Here is an 18,634-nt window from a genome sequence, read left to right as displayed (position 1 = left end):
AGATATTTTTTGCTTGATAATGTCACACTTACTGGCCACATAAGCTTCCTACAGCAAACCTAAAGTGGCCCATGGGCCACCAGTTGATAACCACAGGTGTAGCAGGGTGTTGCGGCTCCAGACACGTTTAATGTAGTGAACAAAAGTGAAAAAAGGCTTTTTTGATTGTAAAGGTTGCGGACCCCTGGTCTAGGGAAAACATATCGGTATTGGTATCGGTTATCGGCCAAATAAGTTTTAACATATCGGCATTTCGGATATCGGCCAAAATCCAATATTGTGCATCCCTATTTCCAGCAGCTCTGCTCTTCGAGCAACATAATAAATTCCTATAAAAGCTGGAGCTCTTTATGAATCTTCAGACAAGTGAAATGATGCACACGGACGACTACACTGAACTGATCAAATAACTTTGTCGCTGAAATGACTCAAAACTGATGAAAAAAATTACAGTACTAATTTAGATTTTTATACACACTATACAAAAATACATTTTTTATTTCAAAAAACAATGAAATTCTTCCATTACACAATTTTAAAAGCATGAGATGATTGATTCGCTCTCCCATTGACCACACAGGAAACAAAAAACAAAACAAGAAAGAGCAATAAAACTCATTTGAAACCTCCAAAGTGCATCAACGTTTCAAAATGACCACAAATCATAAATAACCAATCAGGTTATATTATAAGATACGTTAACACGAGCTCTGCACACACACACGGCGACACAGCAGCTCACAGCGGACAAAGGAGGAAGAGGCTGTCCTTTACTCCGAACATCTGGAAGTGTTCACAGCAGGACTGGATGAACTGTAAGGTGGCACACATGATGCTGGATTACTAATCCTAATCCCAGACTTCTTGAAGCCTTTTTCCCTTTTGTAAAATGCTGTTAGATTTTCTCAAGTCTAGTGTTGTGAAGCTGAGAGAAATGAAGAGTGCAAATAATATGATATGCATCATGTCACTGATTCTTCTCACATATTTACTGTTAGTAAATATTTGGATTTATATGCCGGCACAGACGTTTCTGTCAGACTCATTCAGATTGTCCAACAAGGAAGGTTTACAGTACCTGAAATAAGATCATCCACATTCCTTCTGGATGGGTTCAAGTCAACAAACCAAGCAAGTCTGCATCAGCTAGAGTTCATCTCGACTTGATAAGACACAGCAGCAGACCGTGTGGACTGAGCGTGGATCAGTGTGGGGCTAAATGTGATGAATGCAAGGGTTTGGCGCGTCTCAAATATTGCACTTTGAAAAAAGAGAACACTAGTTGGAAATTAAATATTAGCAGAACAAGAAGTGTTTGGACATCTAGTCCTTGCATTAGAAGCTGTAAAGTGGAACAGATGTTGGCAGCGTGGGGTTAGAGTCGGAGTGGATGTGGAGAACTGATGGGAGTGTCTCAGAGGGAGATTGTCCATGAACTTGGTCTCACTTTCCCTGGAGGTTGCTGAGCTCCATGTCTACCTTCCTCCGTTTTTGTTGGGCAAAGAGGGAGCTGAATGGGTACAGCTTGGCTTTGGCCGGGTAGCGCTGACCAGCAATGTCCACCTCGTAGTCGCCACGGTTGATGAAGTCAGGGGTGATGGGTGTGGGGAGCCCCTCGGAGCTCGGTGGCGGGGACACGTAGCCCAGGCAGACGTGGCGCTCCAGTGTGTAGCTGTATGCGCTACTGGTGGTCGTTCCAGCCAGCTGACCGTTGCAGTAGACTGGCTCGCCCCACCATGGCCACAGATCCAGCTCCGTGTCGTGGTCCTCCAGAACCAGCATGACAAACCTTCGGAACACACCTTCCTGACGCTGCTGCAGCAACGCCTCGCGGCCGAGGAAATCAGTGTCCTGATGAAGGCAAAACAAGAAAACAAAAGTCAAAGAAATGAACAAAGAGGAGAAACAGGTATGGAATGTTGCGAAGCCTGCGCAGCTTTCTGTAAAAACTGTTCATGAAGACAGCGTTGAACTGTGCAGCCCCTGTTAACACTGTGCTGCTGAAACAACAGCTGCAAGACAACACAGCTGATATCTCACAATTATCAAAAGGATACTGTCAGTAAACTTTGTAACTGCAGACTTAAAGTGTCTTCCCCTGCAGCAAGGTGAAATTTTCCACAACCCTCACTAAAAAAGGCTATTTATAATCCAGACTGATCGTTTTATTAGAAAACAGATGTCAAACTTGAATGGAATAGAACACAACGAACCTGTTAAACTTTGCCAAAAAATCCCCTCACTGACAGAATGTGACCTGATGTGACAGACAGACATGTCCACTCTGTTACTGGATCTCACGTATTCTTCCAGACAAACAAACCTTGTCAAACTTGACTCTGAACTCTCGTCCGCACTCCAGCGGGGTTGTGAAGGCGTCAAGGTCCTGACCCCAAAAGGCGAAAAATTTTTCGATGCGAAGGCTCCTCAGAGCGTAGTAGCCTGCGTTACGAATGCCGTACTTCTGACCCACCGACATCACCTCGTTGTACACGTGCAGAGCGTACTGCAAAGAGCAGATCCATATACGAGTTAGCTGTGACAGCAGAAGCTGTTTTCATACATTGCACATGCCAGTTAATCAACAGGAAAGAAGCAGCATGTTGTCTAAATGTTGTTTGTGTGCATGCAGGGTGCACCTCTATTGGTATGTAGAGCATGAATCCTGGTTCTCCAGTGTGAGTCATGCTCATCACTCTGATCCCGTTGGCATAGCCCACACTCATTTCCTGTAAGCACATACACAAAGTCGGTTACGGTTTTTGAAAATATATACAGAACAAAAGACAAAAACGCAAACAAATCATCAGCTTTGCTCCAATTGGTCTTTTTTTTTACCTTACAGAACATGGACGGGAAGTGCTCAGGGGTCATGGAAACGTATGACAACTCAGCCAGAACGTCTATCGCACGGGGTCCGATCAGGTTTAAGGCTACGAGTAAAGGATGAGAGTTATGAACAGTGAACATTTAGAGATCTTTATAATGAGTCTCCTCCATCTTCATGGTCCTATTTGTTATTCAGATGTAGAATGGAGGCTGTAAATTGTTCACACCTTAGGAGAATAATGGAATTAGAAAAAAAATCTAGAAATCACATTTTGCATTTATAATTGTCCACCACCCTCCTTCCACCCGTTTCATTTTCCCTTTTTGTTTATCAAACAACAAAAACACAGTACCTTCAATCTCTAATCTGACAGAATAGTGTTTTAATCTATTTAAATGTATAAATAATATGGCCCTAAGCAGAGTCGTAAAGACAGAACACTTGTAATGTTTTGGCTGCACACCTGTGTACTTCCAGCTGACATCCTCTAGGTGGAGGTGTGGGTCATTGGGCATATGCTTCTTAATCCAGGACCAACAGTGGACCTGCTGGTCTGTTGGAGAAATGATGAAGAAGCTAAAGAAAAAACAAAACATTTGAATTATTCTCACTTTGGTTGTTTTAAGTCATAATAGACTACGCAGCTACAACGTTACTGCTCAGATGTTTCAAACCTGTTCTTGCTGAGGCGAACCACGCTGCAGTCGTTCTCGTAGCCTCCTCTCTCATTCAGCATGCCGGTGTGGACAATGTGTCCAACGGGAACGTCCAAGTCGTTGGAACACAGATACTGCAGCAGCTCCAAAGCCTGGTCTCCTGTTGACTGAGACATGAGGACAGAGCAGAGTGTAAATCAGTTAACTTTAACACTGAAGATGCTTACAATGAGGAAGATTGTGCGTGGTATGTTGAATGGCTAAAAACAAACAGCCAACAATGAACAAGGCGCTAAAAGAAGAGAATCGAATCATTATTATCTGATTTATATTTACCAGGTTAAGTATCAAACATAGTCATAATTTCACGAGTCTCTCTCTTGTGAGCCACAGACACGGCCCTCATTATTCTGAATCCAGCCCTTTCTGTTGATCATGAGAGTCCCTTGTTTCCTCCATCTGGGTTGTTCTACTTGGTGTTTGGTGCCAGGAAATTCTACTCCCCTTTTCCCACATGTTTGCGCATCCAGCCACAATGCAGGATTGGACCATTTTTGTTTGAATTTGTGAAAAAATTAGTGATTATATACAAAACAAATGGTGTGGCTAGTCCTTATGCCATCCAGCAGGGATTTGAATCAGGCAGTCAGGCATGACTGTGTCGATACGGTGATCTTTCCTACACCGAAGCTCAGAAAACAAAGATCTTAGCTTCCAAAATTTCAATAAACTAGTTTTTAAACATCTCTTTATGATTATCTAGCACAATGCCAATGTAATGCCATGGTGATATGTGACTTATCTGTGCAGCTGATTATCCATGCTGCTGATCTCTTGCCTTTAAGTATTAATACCCATCTGCTCACTACAGACTCATGTTCGGGCTGCTGTTAAACATACCATTACATTATTAGTGTTTAGCGTATATCTTAGATCCTTATATAATGTTTCTTTTTATACTTTAAATTTTTACTATTTTTGGGTGTAACTGGGACCTTGAGTGCACAATTTCATTCCACCTCATGTGCCACATGTGATGCAAATGACAATAAAAAACCTTGAACAAATCTCTGATAAAACATTCTTCACTGGTTCACAGTCTGTAGCCACAGAGGATGGCAGCAGTCATTTTATTCTCGAAATAAACCAGCACTAATCACAAGATGTCTGAAGTGCAATGTGACTCACAGTCAGCTCAAACTTGGTGAAGGACGACATGTCGATGACACAAACAGCTTCTTTGCAGCATTTCACTTCGGCTCCAACAATGTCAAACCAGTCTGGCTTGTAGAAGGTCTTACTCTGATCCAAAGACAGAAGATCTACAAAGAAATTTTAAAATATATGAAAAGGTAAATCCGTGATTTTGTTCCAAACGTTGCTCTGAAAATCCTTGAAAATCTGAGTCACACTACAAAAAACTGCTGGCATCATACTACAATACAAGCCTGCGTTTCTCTATGCAATCACCTGCTTGGTAAGAAGTCATAAAAGGTAGCTCAATATTTCAAATTTGTGGAAATTTGTCCAAACAAATTATTTTTTATAAAAAACATTCATTTTTATTAGCAGGCTAGGAAGAGCAATGTTGACATTGTTGGTGACTACGCATAAATTTCAATTATTTGCCGAAGAAAAACAGATTTAAAAAAGGAACTTCGTCATTGAGAATACTGCACCTTTCCCGGGAGGAACAAAGTATTTAGGTCTTTCAAAGCCATGTTTCTCCATCCAGCGAGCCCCCTGGGTGTCCAGACGGTCGTAGAGGGGGCTTGTCCTGAGCTGACGCCCAGTCTGAAAGTCCCACCGAGGAACCTTCAGCTCATACAGCAAAGCTGGACAAACACACATGCATTAGAAAAACAAGATAATCTGAAAATCACAAATGCAAGAACTACACAGCCCTGAGGAGGACAGTGAAGTTAAATAAAGCCACTGATTTGGAGCATATTAATATTTTGGTTAAAAAAAACACAAATACTGTTTTAGGAGAGGTCACTACTCACGCATTACTTCCATGACTCTGTGCCGCAGGAAGGTTCGGCTGCTCTGCAGGTTGCCAAAGCGTTTGATGTCCAGCGGCCAAACATTGGCTGTGGGGTAGCCATAGCTCATCCACTCTGCCAGGTACCTGCACATCAAAATACACAACACACGACAGACTGCTTGTGTTGTACTGGACAATCAATCAGCAAGACAACATCACAGGGATGACCATTCCATAAGTGGTAGCTGCCCTTTCTGTGAATTATTTTTTGTTTGATCCAAAAAACAATGTGTTTAATCGTGGAATAGAGTTCAACCCAGCTTCTAAAACTATACTCTATAGGCAGACATATTGACTGACTATTGCTTACTTGCCAGCTCCTCCTGCAAAGGCCAGACCCGAAGAGTTCATCCCTGCCAATACGTAGTACCCGGACACCCCCGGCGTCTCCCCCATCAAGCAGCGCATATCAGGCGTGAAGGACTCTGGACAGTTGATCAGCTGATGGATCTCGGCTGACTCGAGACTTGGCATTCTCCTCAGCATGGCGCTGAGCATCGGCTCTGAAAGCCGAAACAATGAAATCTGAGACCGCGCACACTTTGTGTTGCATTTTCAAACGTTCTGTAATAAACAAACCAGACCGTGCTGTAGAACAATCGGTCTTACAGCTTCTTTCAAAACAAGTTATTTTCTAGAAACTGGCACAAATATTATGTTTAAATACAGAAAATGTAAGGAAATCATAAGACACATTCTACATGACTCGTTTTTCCGACACAATAAAAACAAAGCTGCCATTTCTTTCTTATTACCTTTTGAATTAAAAAAAAAAAACATCTGCATTTAATTCCTTTCTACAACTCCTCATTTTCTGGTGATCACTCCAATTTTTAAACACATTGTATTTGATTATATTTGGGTTATTGTCACTTACTGACCTTCTAACATTTGAGAGGAAATAACATTTATTAATTTTCACTTGAGATGAGTTAAAATAACTAATTAAAATCTTAGACATGTCTTTTCAGCTCCAAGATTACAGAGTGGACTTTTTAAGATGCAGACTTGTGTAGAAAGCTGCAAGTGTAGAGCCACCTGTGAAAAATAAACTTGATCATGTGTCTTGATACTTTCTGCAGTCCAGATTTGGAGGACCCGTTGTCTTGAATAATGACAGCCTGTCAAACTACATGAGGAGTATTAAATGACCACCTTCAGGCCAAGGACAAAAGACAGGTGGGTGCACATACACATAACCAAAAAAGACAACATTCAACCAGAGATGTTGATTGTAAAATTGTATTGTGTTACAATCTAAATACAATTTTCATTAAAAATAAGTAAGGTAAAGCTTCCCAAAATATTGTATAGGGTAATCCAATTTACTTACCATTTTAACTTGACATAAACAATATGACACACAAACATTAAATATTAGTATTTTAAAACAACTTCTTCCTTACCAAAATGATCCCAGTCCTCCTGCATGTTCTGGATCTCCAGCTGGTTGCGGCCTTCAGTGAAGATGGGTTTGGGGTTCTTCTCAAAGCCTCCAAACAGAAGGCCTCCTTGCCAGGGTCTGGCATATATTCTCCCATCCATATCAATTGCCACTGGAAACAACACAAACACTGTAAAACCAGCTCCTCTCAGCTTTAACAGTTAATATTGAAGTTTCACTTTAGGATTTATCAGCGTCACTACACAGGTTCTGGTCATAAAATTCAAATATCATAAAAAAGTTGATTTATTTCAGTAATTCCATTCAGAAAGTTAAACTTGTATATTATATTCATTCATTACACACAGACTGATATATTTCAAATGTTTATTTCTTTTAATGTTGATGGTTAACTGACAACTATGAAAACCCCAAATTCAGTATCTCAGAAAATTAGAATATTGTGAAAAGGTTCAATTTTGAAGACACCTGGTGCCACACTCTAATCAGCTAATTTACTCAAAACATCTGCAAAGACCTTTAAATTGTCTCTCAGTCTAGTCCTGTAGGCTACACAATCATGGGGAAGACTGCTGATTTGACAGTTGTCCAAAAGACAACCACTGACATATTGCACAAGGAAAGCAAGACACAAAAGGTCATTGCTAAATAGGCTGGCTGTTCACTGAGCTCTGTGTACAAGCACATTAATAGAGAGGCAAACGGAAGGAAAAGACGTGGAAAAAAATGTACAAGCAATAGAGATAACTGCACCCTGGAGAGGACCGTGAAACAAAATTCATTCCAAAATGTGGGGGAGATTCACAAAGAGTGGACTGCAGCTGTAGTCAGTGCTTCAAGAACCACCACGCACAGAAGTATGCAAGACATGGGTTTCAGCTGTCACATTCCTTGTGTCAAGCCACTCTTGAACAAGGGACAGCATCACAAGCGTCTCGAGACAAAAAGGACTGGACTGCTGCTGAGTGGTTCAAAGTTATGTTCTCTTATGAAAGTAAATTTTGTATTTCCTTTAGAAATCAAGGTCCCAGAGTCTGGAGGAAGAGAGGAGAGGCACAGAATCCACGTTGCTTGAGGTCCAGTGTCAAGTTTCCACAGTTCATTCATTCAACGTTTATTTAGACAGGTAAATCCCATTGAGCCTTGAGGACTCATTTACAAGAGAGCCCTGATTTCAACAAAGAATGATGACAACAATGGACAACAGCAACAACAACAGTCACAAAAAGTCATACAGATTTTTTTTTTTTTTAACAAATAGGATGGCTAAAAAAAGAAAAGCAACATAAAAACAGCTAGATTCTAAGGCAAATGTAGAAAACTAAAAACAGGAACATGTCTGCATTGGTCCCTGCCAGGAGTCCAACAGATTCTTAAAGCCACTTAGAGAGGTCAAGGTCGAGAGCTTCAGATCTTTTTGTAAGATATTCCAGGAAACAGGAGCGGAGTAGGAGAAGGCTCTTTTGCCTAGTTCAGTCCGCACTGAGGGAACACTGCAGGTAATAATGTCCTGAGAGCGCACACTGTAGCTGCACTCATGCAGAGACATGTAGGAGGAGATGTATGAAGGCAGCAGACCAAGAAGTGATTTAAAAATTAAAATGTACCAGTGGGAGAGTCTGCGTGAAGTTAATGATGTCCAGTTAACCAGTGAATACAGGGTGCAATGGTGGGTATGATAATCACAGCCAGTTTCCACAGTGATGGTTTGGGGTGTCATGTCATCTGCTGGTGTTGGTCCACTGTGTTTTCTGAGGTCCAAGGTCAGCACAGCCATCTACTACGATGTTTGAGAGCACTTCATGCTTCCTGCTGCTGACTATCTTTATGAAGATGAATATTTCATTTTCCAACAGGACTTGGCACCTGCACACAGTGCCAAAGCTACCAGCACCTGGTTTAAGGATCCTGTTCTTAATTGGCCAGCAAACTCGCCTGACCTTGACCCCATTGAAAATCTATGGGGTATTGTGAAGAGGAATATGTGCTATGCCAGATCCTGCAATTCAGAAGAGCTGAAGGCCACTATCAGAGCAACCTGGGCTCTCATAACACCTGAGCAGTGCCACAGACTGATCAACTCCATACCACGCCACACTGTTGCCGTAATCCAAGCTAAAGGAGCCCCAAATAAGTACTGAGTGCTGTACATGCTCATACTTTTCATGTTCATACTTTTCAGTTGGCCAACATTTCTAAAAATTATTTTTTTATTTGTCTTAAGTAATATTCTAATTTTCTAAGATACTGAATTTGGGGTTTTCGTTAGTTGTCAGTTATAATCATCAACATTAAAAAAATAAATATTTGAAATATATCAGTCTGTGTGTAATGTATGAATATAATATACAAGTTTCACTTTTTGAAAGAAATTATTGAAATAAAATCAACTTTTTAATGATATTCTAATTTTATGACCAGCACCTGTAAGGCACTTTGAGATTTTTGTTAATGAAAAGTGCGTTACAAATTAAATTCATTATTATTATTATTATTAAGGCTTCTGCCTGTTTTCTAGTTTATTCTTTTGACTAGCAGTTAAAAAAGCCAAGTGTTTGATCAGGAGAAGCTTGTAGTAGTAGTAGCAATATACCACACAAAAAGTTACTCTCAAACATTAAATAAAGATGGAATTATTAACTCGTGTGTTTGATTTGAGACCTGGCGTGTTGGGTGAAAGTGACTCCTGGAGAGGTTTGGTGAGGAGGTAGAAGTGCTCACATCCATGAAGAGGAACGGATACCTTCACCTCACTAGCTTGACCCAGCTCATAGGCCCACTGCGGCAGAAAGAGAGAGCAAATATGTCTATCAGATGGATTATTAAAATATGAACCTACCAAATAAAATGAGCCTAAAATGATTTAAGCTAAAGCTGGAGACTAAAACCAAAAATGTAAACATAGACCTCAATATAACAAAAGGTGCAAACTAAATCTCTGTGAGAACCAAAGAAACACTCCTTTACAAAAGGTTTCCTTCTCAAATTCTTAATTAAAGTTGATGTTGAGGTATTTTTAGCAACTGACTCTGGTGACTGTGTTGTCCTCCTGCTTTTAGACTTATCAGCTGCTTTTGATACAGTGGACCATAACATCTTACTTTGTCGTTTGAAACAATGGGGGCTGTCAGCAGTACAGCACTGAACTGGTTTAGGTCCGTACTTTCTGTGTCCGTCTTGGTGATCACATGTCCTCCTCTGCTCCTCTCTTGTATGGGGTTCCACAGGGCTCAGTCTTAGGCCCCCTCCTCTTCACGCTGTACCTGCTTCCTCTTGGCTCTATTTTTAGAAAATATGGGATCTCCTTTCATTGTTACGCAGATGATACACAGATATATGTCCCACTAAAGAAAAAGGACTCTAACTCTCTGGCCCCTCTGTTTTCATGTCAGGAGGACAATAAAGCTTGGATGGCTGTGAACTTCTTAAAGTTCAATAAAGGAAAGACTGAGGTGATGGTCTTTGGAAGCTCCACTGAGACTCCCAATGTGGATGTTGGTTCCTTGGTCCAGTATTTCAGGTCAACTATTACAAAATCTAGGAGTCAAAATCGATGCTGGACTAAAGTTAGAAAATCACATCAGAGCAGTTGTTAAATCTAGTTTTTTCACACCCTCTCAATCCCTCAGGTCATGTGATCAGCTGCTCCCAAGTATGCCAAAAACAAAGCGTAAGCTCAAAGGAGACCGTGCTTTTGCTGTGGCAGCTCCTAAATTATGGAATGACCTTCCCTTGAACATCAGACAGGCCTCTTCCCTGTCTGTTTTTAAATCCCTTCTTCAAACCCATCTCTTCTCCCTGGTCTTTGACACCATCTGAAATGTTGACTTTTAATAATTTTAATACTTTTTTATTATCTGAGTGTATGATTGTTTTATTATGTGTACAGCACTTTGGTCCTGTGGGTGTTTAAAGTGCTCCATAAATAAAGCTGGTATGGTGTTAAAGCATTGCATTCAAAGCATGTTCTCATTCTGAGCTTTACCTGACCAGCACAGTTGACGAAATATTCACACTCAATGGAGCCACGGTCGGTCTCTACAGCGGTCACATGGTCCTTTTCCACATGGACCTGCTGTACACTGGTTCGCTCCAGGATCTGAACCCCTGGAATGATAAGAGAGCCAAAGAGACCAAAGATTAAGAGCCAAGAATATATGAACAGTACCAGGATTAAGGATGTTTGTAAATAATTTTACCTAAAATATTTGTGGACTGAGGTTACCTTGTCCTGCAGCAGCAACAGCCAGTGCGTGATTAACGTCAGGGGAGGACACCACAGCATCAGTGGGGAGGTGGAGCGCCCCGACCAGGTCATGAATGTTAACAAGAGGGTGCAGTTTGGCCACCTCTTTAGGTTTAATAACGTTACAACTTATTCCCAACACCCTGAGAATAAAATGAATGGTTATTTATAATGGGCATAAATTAAAAATAACTTTTCTTCTCACATCTATCCACCTTATTCCCGTGGGCTCTACTGTATAAATGATTATGAGTACAACTTCCTGTCAGACAAGGGAAGTAGAAGTAAGCAATGGTTAACCATGGTAGCAGAGTATGGACCTCGTTTATTTGAAAGTTATTTGATTCAGTTTAGCAGATAAAACGCTGTTTTTGTTTTGTTCACATTTATTTAACAACCATACAGTTTACTAAAATAGCCTTGTTGCGTTCAGGTACCTGTTGTGTGTGCAGCTTCACAAACAACAAGACCAAACTAAATCAGTGGCTTCAACAACATTGTTTTGAACACAGACCCCAAAAAAATAGTGTTCCTGTGAAAAGCGGTATGTTTTCCATCACCTGATTACATCACCATTATAGATGAGGAATTAAGACGAATGTGGCTGAAATATCTGAACTTGAAGAGACCACCCAAAATGCTGTATGTGTGCTCATTTCACTTTGTTGACAAACGGCCAACAGAGGAAAACCTGCATCCTACGTTGTAGCTGGGCTAAAATAAACCACCGGAGCAGAGACGCCGGATCCTCAGAAGGATTGAAAACAGTGTGATGAGAATATCAGGTATGATTTCAAGGGTATGGAGGACACAGCATTATTGTATTTGTTCATCTTCAGTATTACAATTTTCTCTGCAACTATCCAAAGCTCTGTGATGGAGGACTTTAAGGCTTTGGCTGGGCTCTGTCTGCTTTAAGGTAAATAAGATTGTGTCCCACCACTTTTAACAAAACACAGCCGACCTTATTACTGTGTAGATACTAATACACTCAGAGATGTTCAGGTTGTTCATCACTTCACCATCTGAAGCAACCGAGTCAATGAAGTAGCTAAATATGCTAGTGTATGTAATTTGCAGACGCTTTTTCAGATCGTCCTCCCATGCCTCGTCCGCAGTAGGCAGCGGTATGATTATATTGTCCTGCCTGAGCTCTGACAGGTGGTGTTCCCACGTTTAAATTAAATCCACAGTGCTCGGTTAAACTACATTAGCTCGTACTGTTCACACATAAACAAATGCTGGTGCTGGTTTGCGAAGGAAGTTGTGCCCATAAGTCACGCAAGGCAGCATGGGAGCTAGGAATAAAGTGGATACAGACTCTGGTACATTCTCTAATAAGTATTGACTTGAGGTCTTACTTGAGTCTTGAAGCCAGACGCTTAAGAGAAATGAAGCGGTCTTGATTTTGTGCCAGACACAAAGAACCTGTCCTCACATAACCTACAACACACACGCATCAAGGCATGATTTCAGCCTCAGAAGACACATTATTAAAGGAGGATAATGCATCATTATTATTCCAGTTTTGATAAAAGAATATACATAAAGTAAATGTTACACCACATGACAAATTTAATAAGTTTCATAAGTTGTATGAAAGTAAAAACAGAAGTAGAGCTGATGGATTCATACAGTGGGAACTGTCTACAGTCACATGTATGATGCATCTTTCTTTGTAACAATTGATAAATATGATGATGTCTGACCTGTTTTAACTCCCGTCTCCTCCTCCAGTTGCTGATAAAGACTAATGGAGTATTTGGCCATCTGACATTCAATAGAAATAGGTTTAGCCATGCTCACAATCCCAGCACACAGTCTGGTTGTTCCTGCACCAAGTCTTCAAAGAAATAGCATAGAAGCATTAGTACAGTAAAAACAAATCAAACTGTTCTCTTTACATAAATATGTAACAAACAAATGTGCTTTTACACCTGCAAAATATTACTCGGCGTCGTCAACAAATAGTTAGTGACAGTGATAACAAGAGGCAGATTATAGTTTCTTCCAGTCAAAACAACAGCTTAACTTCATTTACAGAGTTAACAAGTGGAAGGGTCTTCTTTCTTTTTTAGAAATACAAAAAAAAAAGAAGCTTAGTCTTTCTGTTATCTCACCTGCCCTGCTCAAGCAGCACAATATCAGTCCATCCCAGTTTGGCCAAGTGGTAGGCCACAGATGTCCCCACAATCCCCCCTCCACAGATTACTACCCGGGCCTGGCTGGGCAGAGGAGGCAGCTGGGAGTCCCCGCTGACAGTCAAACACCGGGGGGAGGTCCAGAGACTCCTGCCGACCAGCCTGAACCCCGTCTGAGGAAGCAGCAGGCTGGGGAACAAGGCAGGGGACAGAGCCCTGGAGCTCCGCACACAGCTGCGCATAGCTGTTTTCTTTAAAACACACACATCAAAGTTCACAGAAAATGTCCGGTCAGTACTATAACTGTGGCTAATTTACTAAAAGCTGCTAAACTGCTAAAAGACACAAACCAAAAAGCTGATCGAAGTTGTTATTACAGATCACAGATAGCTCCAGTGCTTGCTCGTAAACTATAACCTTAGCAAGACCGCTAGCTCTAGAAGATTTGTCATTGCCTTTAAATACTTCAGAATCTTCTGCTTGAAGATAAATAACATTAGACAACCATTTTTATGAGTTATGTGGAACAAGTCTTGATATTTGGAGGAGTTCGTGCTGGTGGAGAAAGTTAGCATCACAGTGCTGCAAACTACTTAGCTTGTTGTGCTACTTACGAAGCTAGCTAATCTTGGTTACTTTGTTTAATGAGTAACTAAACCGAGTAACTAACAACAAATTAAGATTTTCAAGTGTTCACCAACGCAAACTTACCAAGTCAACCAAATCCTGGTGTCGTGTTAGTAGACGTAATAACCAGAAAACATCTGATATAATGGGCGGCGAAAGTCTTCAGATAAGTCAAGCCGGATGTTTTGTATTACTTCCGGTTTCACCCTTCAAAGTTAAAGCAATTTTTTTTTCCAAGATCCTTTTGTTTTTTTAAAAGCAAAATAAATTACCAAGCGTTGGCTTAATGTTAATCTAACATAACATATAAACATTCAGAACTGCAGAAAGCATTATCTTTTTTGTTTTGTCTGTGTACATTTAATTTATTTTATTTTATTATTGTGAATCAACTCATTGAATGATTGTTAAGCCCTTTAAAATCTTAATAGAATGTATAGTGTCCATTTATAATTCAAATATAATTAGTGTTTTGAAAACATTTATGTTTTTTATGTGTGTGGGTACTACTGGCTTAGCTTTGTCTTCAAAAAGATCCAACAGAGACGTCTGAGTTTCAGCGCAATAAATGCTGCTTTAATTATTAGGCGCTCAAATGTGAACTTGTTTATTAATTTAAATGACAAATACTAAAACACTATGTAGATTTACGAAGAAACAAAAGTAATGATACTTAAAATAAAATATATTTTGACTTTAACTAAGATTTAAGACTTTTACTTATGGTGATGGATTTACTCCCAACATGGCAGTTTTTCTTGTCAGTCATTTTACAACTCTGTAATAAACATGTGTCCTTTGTTCAATGTTCTGAAATAGATTTTAGTTAACTATTTTTGCAAAAAAAAAAAAAACGAAGTTGCTTTATTACTAGGGCAAGCACGGTGGCACAGTTGGTAGAGGCTGTTGCCTCTCAACGAGAAGGTCACTGGATCCAATCCTGGTCCAGGGGCCTTTCTGGGTGGAGTTTGCATGTTCTCTCCGTGCATGCGTGCTTTTCTTCGGGTACTCTGTTTTCCTCCCACAGACCAAAAACATGTATGTTAGGCAGATTGGTAACTCTAAATTGTCCCTAGGTGTGAGTGAGAGAGTAAATGGTTGTTTGTCTCTGTGTCCCTGTGATGGGCTGGAGACCTGTCGAGGGTGTCCCTCGCCTCTCGCACAGTGACTGCTGTATATGGGCACCAGTGACCCCATGATTAAGGAAGAAGCGGGTTAAAATGATGGATGGATGGATGGATGGATGGATGGATGGCTTTATTACCAGCTTAAACTTGTAAACATTCCTCTTCCTTTTTTGGGGTGGTGGGGTGAGGTGGAGGGATTTATACAATGAGTCAAATGAAATGTGTGAACCTAATGTCTTTCCAGAGAGTGGAAAAAATAGTGCATATTACCAAATTATCAGCATTTCTAACTTTAGCACAAATGTTAGAGTAAGAAATTCCCATATATAATGTAGAAATTATAATGTAGAAACTATAATGTAGAAACATATAATGTTTCTATAATGTAGAAAACTACAATAGTCATACAGCATCTAAAATAAAAGAGCTCAAACACCACAACACTATAAATTTTACAAAGAAAATACTTCCACACAAAGAAGCAGTTGCTGCATGACAAGCCACAAAGGAAATAATAAACTATATTTATTGGCATAAATTAAACTATTTACAGGATTCATACTGGTATGCATAAAACACTACATCAGTACAGTTCAAATACACTTTGTACATACAAGAATATACTTTTCAAACACTAAATTCAAAGATTATGCTCACATATACACAGTTTCAGTCAAGTAGGACTGACTAGTGTTGTAATGTTTAATGATGGTTGCAGGCTGTTTGTTGTCTTATAGTTAATTATCTTTTTATGTTGCCTCACTATTCTGGTCTCAGGTGTGTTTTGGGAGCAGATACGTCTCAAAATTACAGATGGTGCTGTATTTTTACTTTCAATATAAATCACAATACAGTAATACTACTGCAGTTTACCTTATTTTCAAACCGAGAAAATGATCAAAACAATATTTTAAAGTACAAATGCACCATTAGCATTATCAAGATTTTACCACTAGATGGCGCCATAATAAAACAAAATGATTGACACATTCCTAATTGTCTGGAAAGGTATCACAAAGAAGACGCATGGTAGGGATAATAATAATAATAATAATAATAATAATACACTTTAGAATATATTGAGACCATAAAATTATGTTTCAATATAAATAGAAATGAAATAAAAAGGCAAATACAATAGAAACTGATGGATTTAATTAGGAAAACTAAATGTGAAATATAAATTATTTAGGTAGCCTAAATCATGAAATAATTAACATTTCAACATGGTCATTTTTTTGTTATTACAGACTGTGAAAATCAATTTTAATTCAAACATTTATAAAGGGTTTGGTTATTTACTCAAGTAAAAGGAAATGAAAAACAAATTGTCCTATGATGACAAGGACTCTGATGGTAGTTTTACAAAAACATTTTTCTTTTATTTGTTTCTTTATTTTTAATTAGTTTATTCTGATATTAAATGCTGAGAGGCCAATCAGCTGAGAGCAACCAGGTCAGTAAAACACATCAGATATTTTTTTCATGGTGCAGGTTTAAAAGTGCACTCTGTTAAACTTCGTTCTGCTGGGTGGGGTCACCTGACATGTTGTTGAACTCTCTGGCCCGAGTGGTCATCCCTAGATACTGCTTCAGAAACTTGCTGAAACGTTTCTGGTTGTTCCACTTGCGTGCTGACTTCCGAATACCAGTGAAGCCACCATATCTCTTCTGGTACGACCTTCCTGAAGATGTAAGTTTCCTGTAACCGTGCCTTCCTTTAATGAAGCCACCAAATCTCTTAAAAACACTCAGCTGTGGATCATCCCCTTCTGTTTCTCCCACATCAGCATCGTCATCTTCCTGTTCTTCATCCTTATCTTCATACTCATTCTCAAGGGCACTGTGAGAATCATAGACGGTGCTCAGTTGACTGCCAGACAAACCCTTCTGGTTAAGGTCAAGCAACCGGGTCACAAGGTCCAGCCTCTGTAATGCAATGGGTAGAAGCAGGCCTCCTTCCATCTGCTCCTTTTCCTCAGGAAATAGAACATCAGCCTCTTCTTGAGATCTTTTTCTCATGTTACCATCCAGGGAGAAAGTGGGTGACGAAAGTGTTTTATGACAGAGGTCCCAGGAGAAGGAAGGGGAAACGGTTTCTGTGCACTCAAAGAGACACTCCTGCAGAGACAAAGACAGGGGACTGTGTTAGTTTCTGTCCAAAATAAGTCATGAGGAATTTGGACCATAAATTTGCTGGCTTCAGAGGATAGCTTCAATGTGGATGAGGATAGCTTAAACAAATCTCAACTTGAAAGCATCCTTTATGATTGTCTATTATTGTCTCTGTTGTCCACTGTTGTCATCACTCTTTGTTAAAGAAATCAGGTCTCTCTTGTAAATGAGTCCCCGAGGCTCAATGGGATTAACCTGTCTAAATAAAGGTTGAATGAATGAATGAACGTGCGCTGAAACTATTAATTCCTTTACTTGTTGCTGTTTTGTTATGCTGCTGCCCATGCAACTACAAAATACATTAAACTATTTTCAGTCAGGTCATCTGGACAGGTTTTTTTTTTTGTGTGCTGCAATGGTTCACCTTCCATCCAGAAGGCTTCATCAGTCAAGGAAACACACAACACAGAACTTATTCTTCCCCCAACAGCTTACTCCAAATTGGAACAAACCAGTTATGTTGGTGCTAAGATGGTCTCTTTAGCAATAGTATCAAATGAAAACTATTCAATTTTAAAAATTCATTTTAAGATTTTAGGTCATCTTGTCCTCCAATAGTCTAAGCCTATGACAGAATAACAAGCCAACCCTAACTATAGGATTTATCAAAAAGGAAAGTCTTAAGTCCAGTCTTAAAACTGGACAATGTGTCAGCCTCACGGACAGAAACTGGAAGTTGGTTCCACAAGAGAGGAGCCTGATAACTGAAAGATCTTCCTCCCATTCTGTTTTTGGAAACTCTAGAAACCACAAGTAAGCCTGCAGTCTGAGAGCCAAGTGCTCTGTTAGGAAAATCCATCCATCCATCCATCCATTTTCTTTACCCGTTTATTCCATTTTGGGTCACGGGGGTCGCTGGTGCCCATGTCCAGCAATCACTGTGCGAGGGGCGGGGTACACCCTGGACGGGTCGCAAGTCCATCACAGGGACACATAGAGACAAACGAGACAAACAACCATTCACTCTCTCACTCACACCTAGGGACAATTTAGAGTTATGTTAGGAAAATATGGAACAATAAGATTTCTAATATAAGATGGACCTAGGTTGTTGAGGGCTTTGTAGGTTAGAAGTAGGATTTTGAATTCTGTTCTGAATTTGACAGGGAGCCATAATGACAAAAGTAACACTTCATAAAGTCTAAATCACTTTCAGCTACTAACACTCTGTATCTGTAAAACTGTCAGAATTACAGTCTTTTTGTGTAAAGGTTGCTTCACAGGTCTCGAAATCTGTCCACAGGTTCATGAAAAGTTCCAGTAAAGCTACAGACTAATGAGCAACCATTGACACAGAATATTTTGCAGGTATGCTTTTAGACTTATCAGCTGCTTTTGACACCGTGGACCATAACATCTTACTTTGTCGTTTGAAGCAAT

General features: G+C 39.9%; 2 protein-coding genes across 2 annotated transcripts in view; both read right to left on the bottom strand.

Moving 5' to 3' along the window:
• Positions 1-1,112: 1,112 nt before the first annotated feature.
• On the bottom strand, positions 1,113-13,567 carry pdpr (pyruvate dehydrogenase phosphatase regulatory subunit). Its single transcript, XM_037697606.1, has 17 exons — positions 13,305-13,567; positions 12,894-13,027; positions 12,546-12,627; positions 11,164-11,327; positions 10,924-11,045; positions 9,600-9,717; positions 6,940-7,089; positions 5,844-6,036; positions 5,493-5,617; positions 5,166-5,321; positions 4,675-4,808; positions 3,505-3,653; positions 3,294-3,406; positions 2,839-2,933; positions 2,640-2,729; positions 2,324-2,506; positions 1,113-1,851 (listed from the first exon to the last, which is right to left on the bottom strand). Exons 1-17 carry the CDS (start codon positions 13,565-13,567, stop codon positions 1,444-1,446), a joined length of 2,679 nt encoding a protein of 892 aa, XP_037553534.1. The 3' UTR covers positions 1,113-1,443.
• A 3,024-nt stretch (positions 13,568-16,591) lies between these two features.
• Positions 16,592-18,634, bottom strand: part of pnoca (prepronociceptin a) — a 4,063-nt gene continuing 2,020 nt past the window's right edge. Inside the window, exon 2 of the mRNA XM_037697605.1 lies at positions 16,592-17,200. Coding sequence (XP_037553533.1) covers positions 16,592-17,200 — 609 coding nt within the window. The remainder of the gene's footprint in view (positions 17,201-18,634) is intronic.

This window comes from Nematolebias whitei, chromosome 2 (assembly GCF_014905685.2).
Source record: "Nematolebias whitei isolate Nwh7 chromosome 2, NemWhi1, whole genome shotgun sequence".
NCBI classification, from domain to species: Eukaryota; Metazoa; Chordata; class Actinopteri; order Cyprinodontiformes; family Rivulidae; genus Nematolebias; species Nematolebias whitei.
This window is presented reverse-complemented; position numbering and strand designations above follow the sequence as displayed.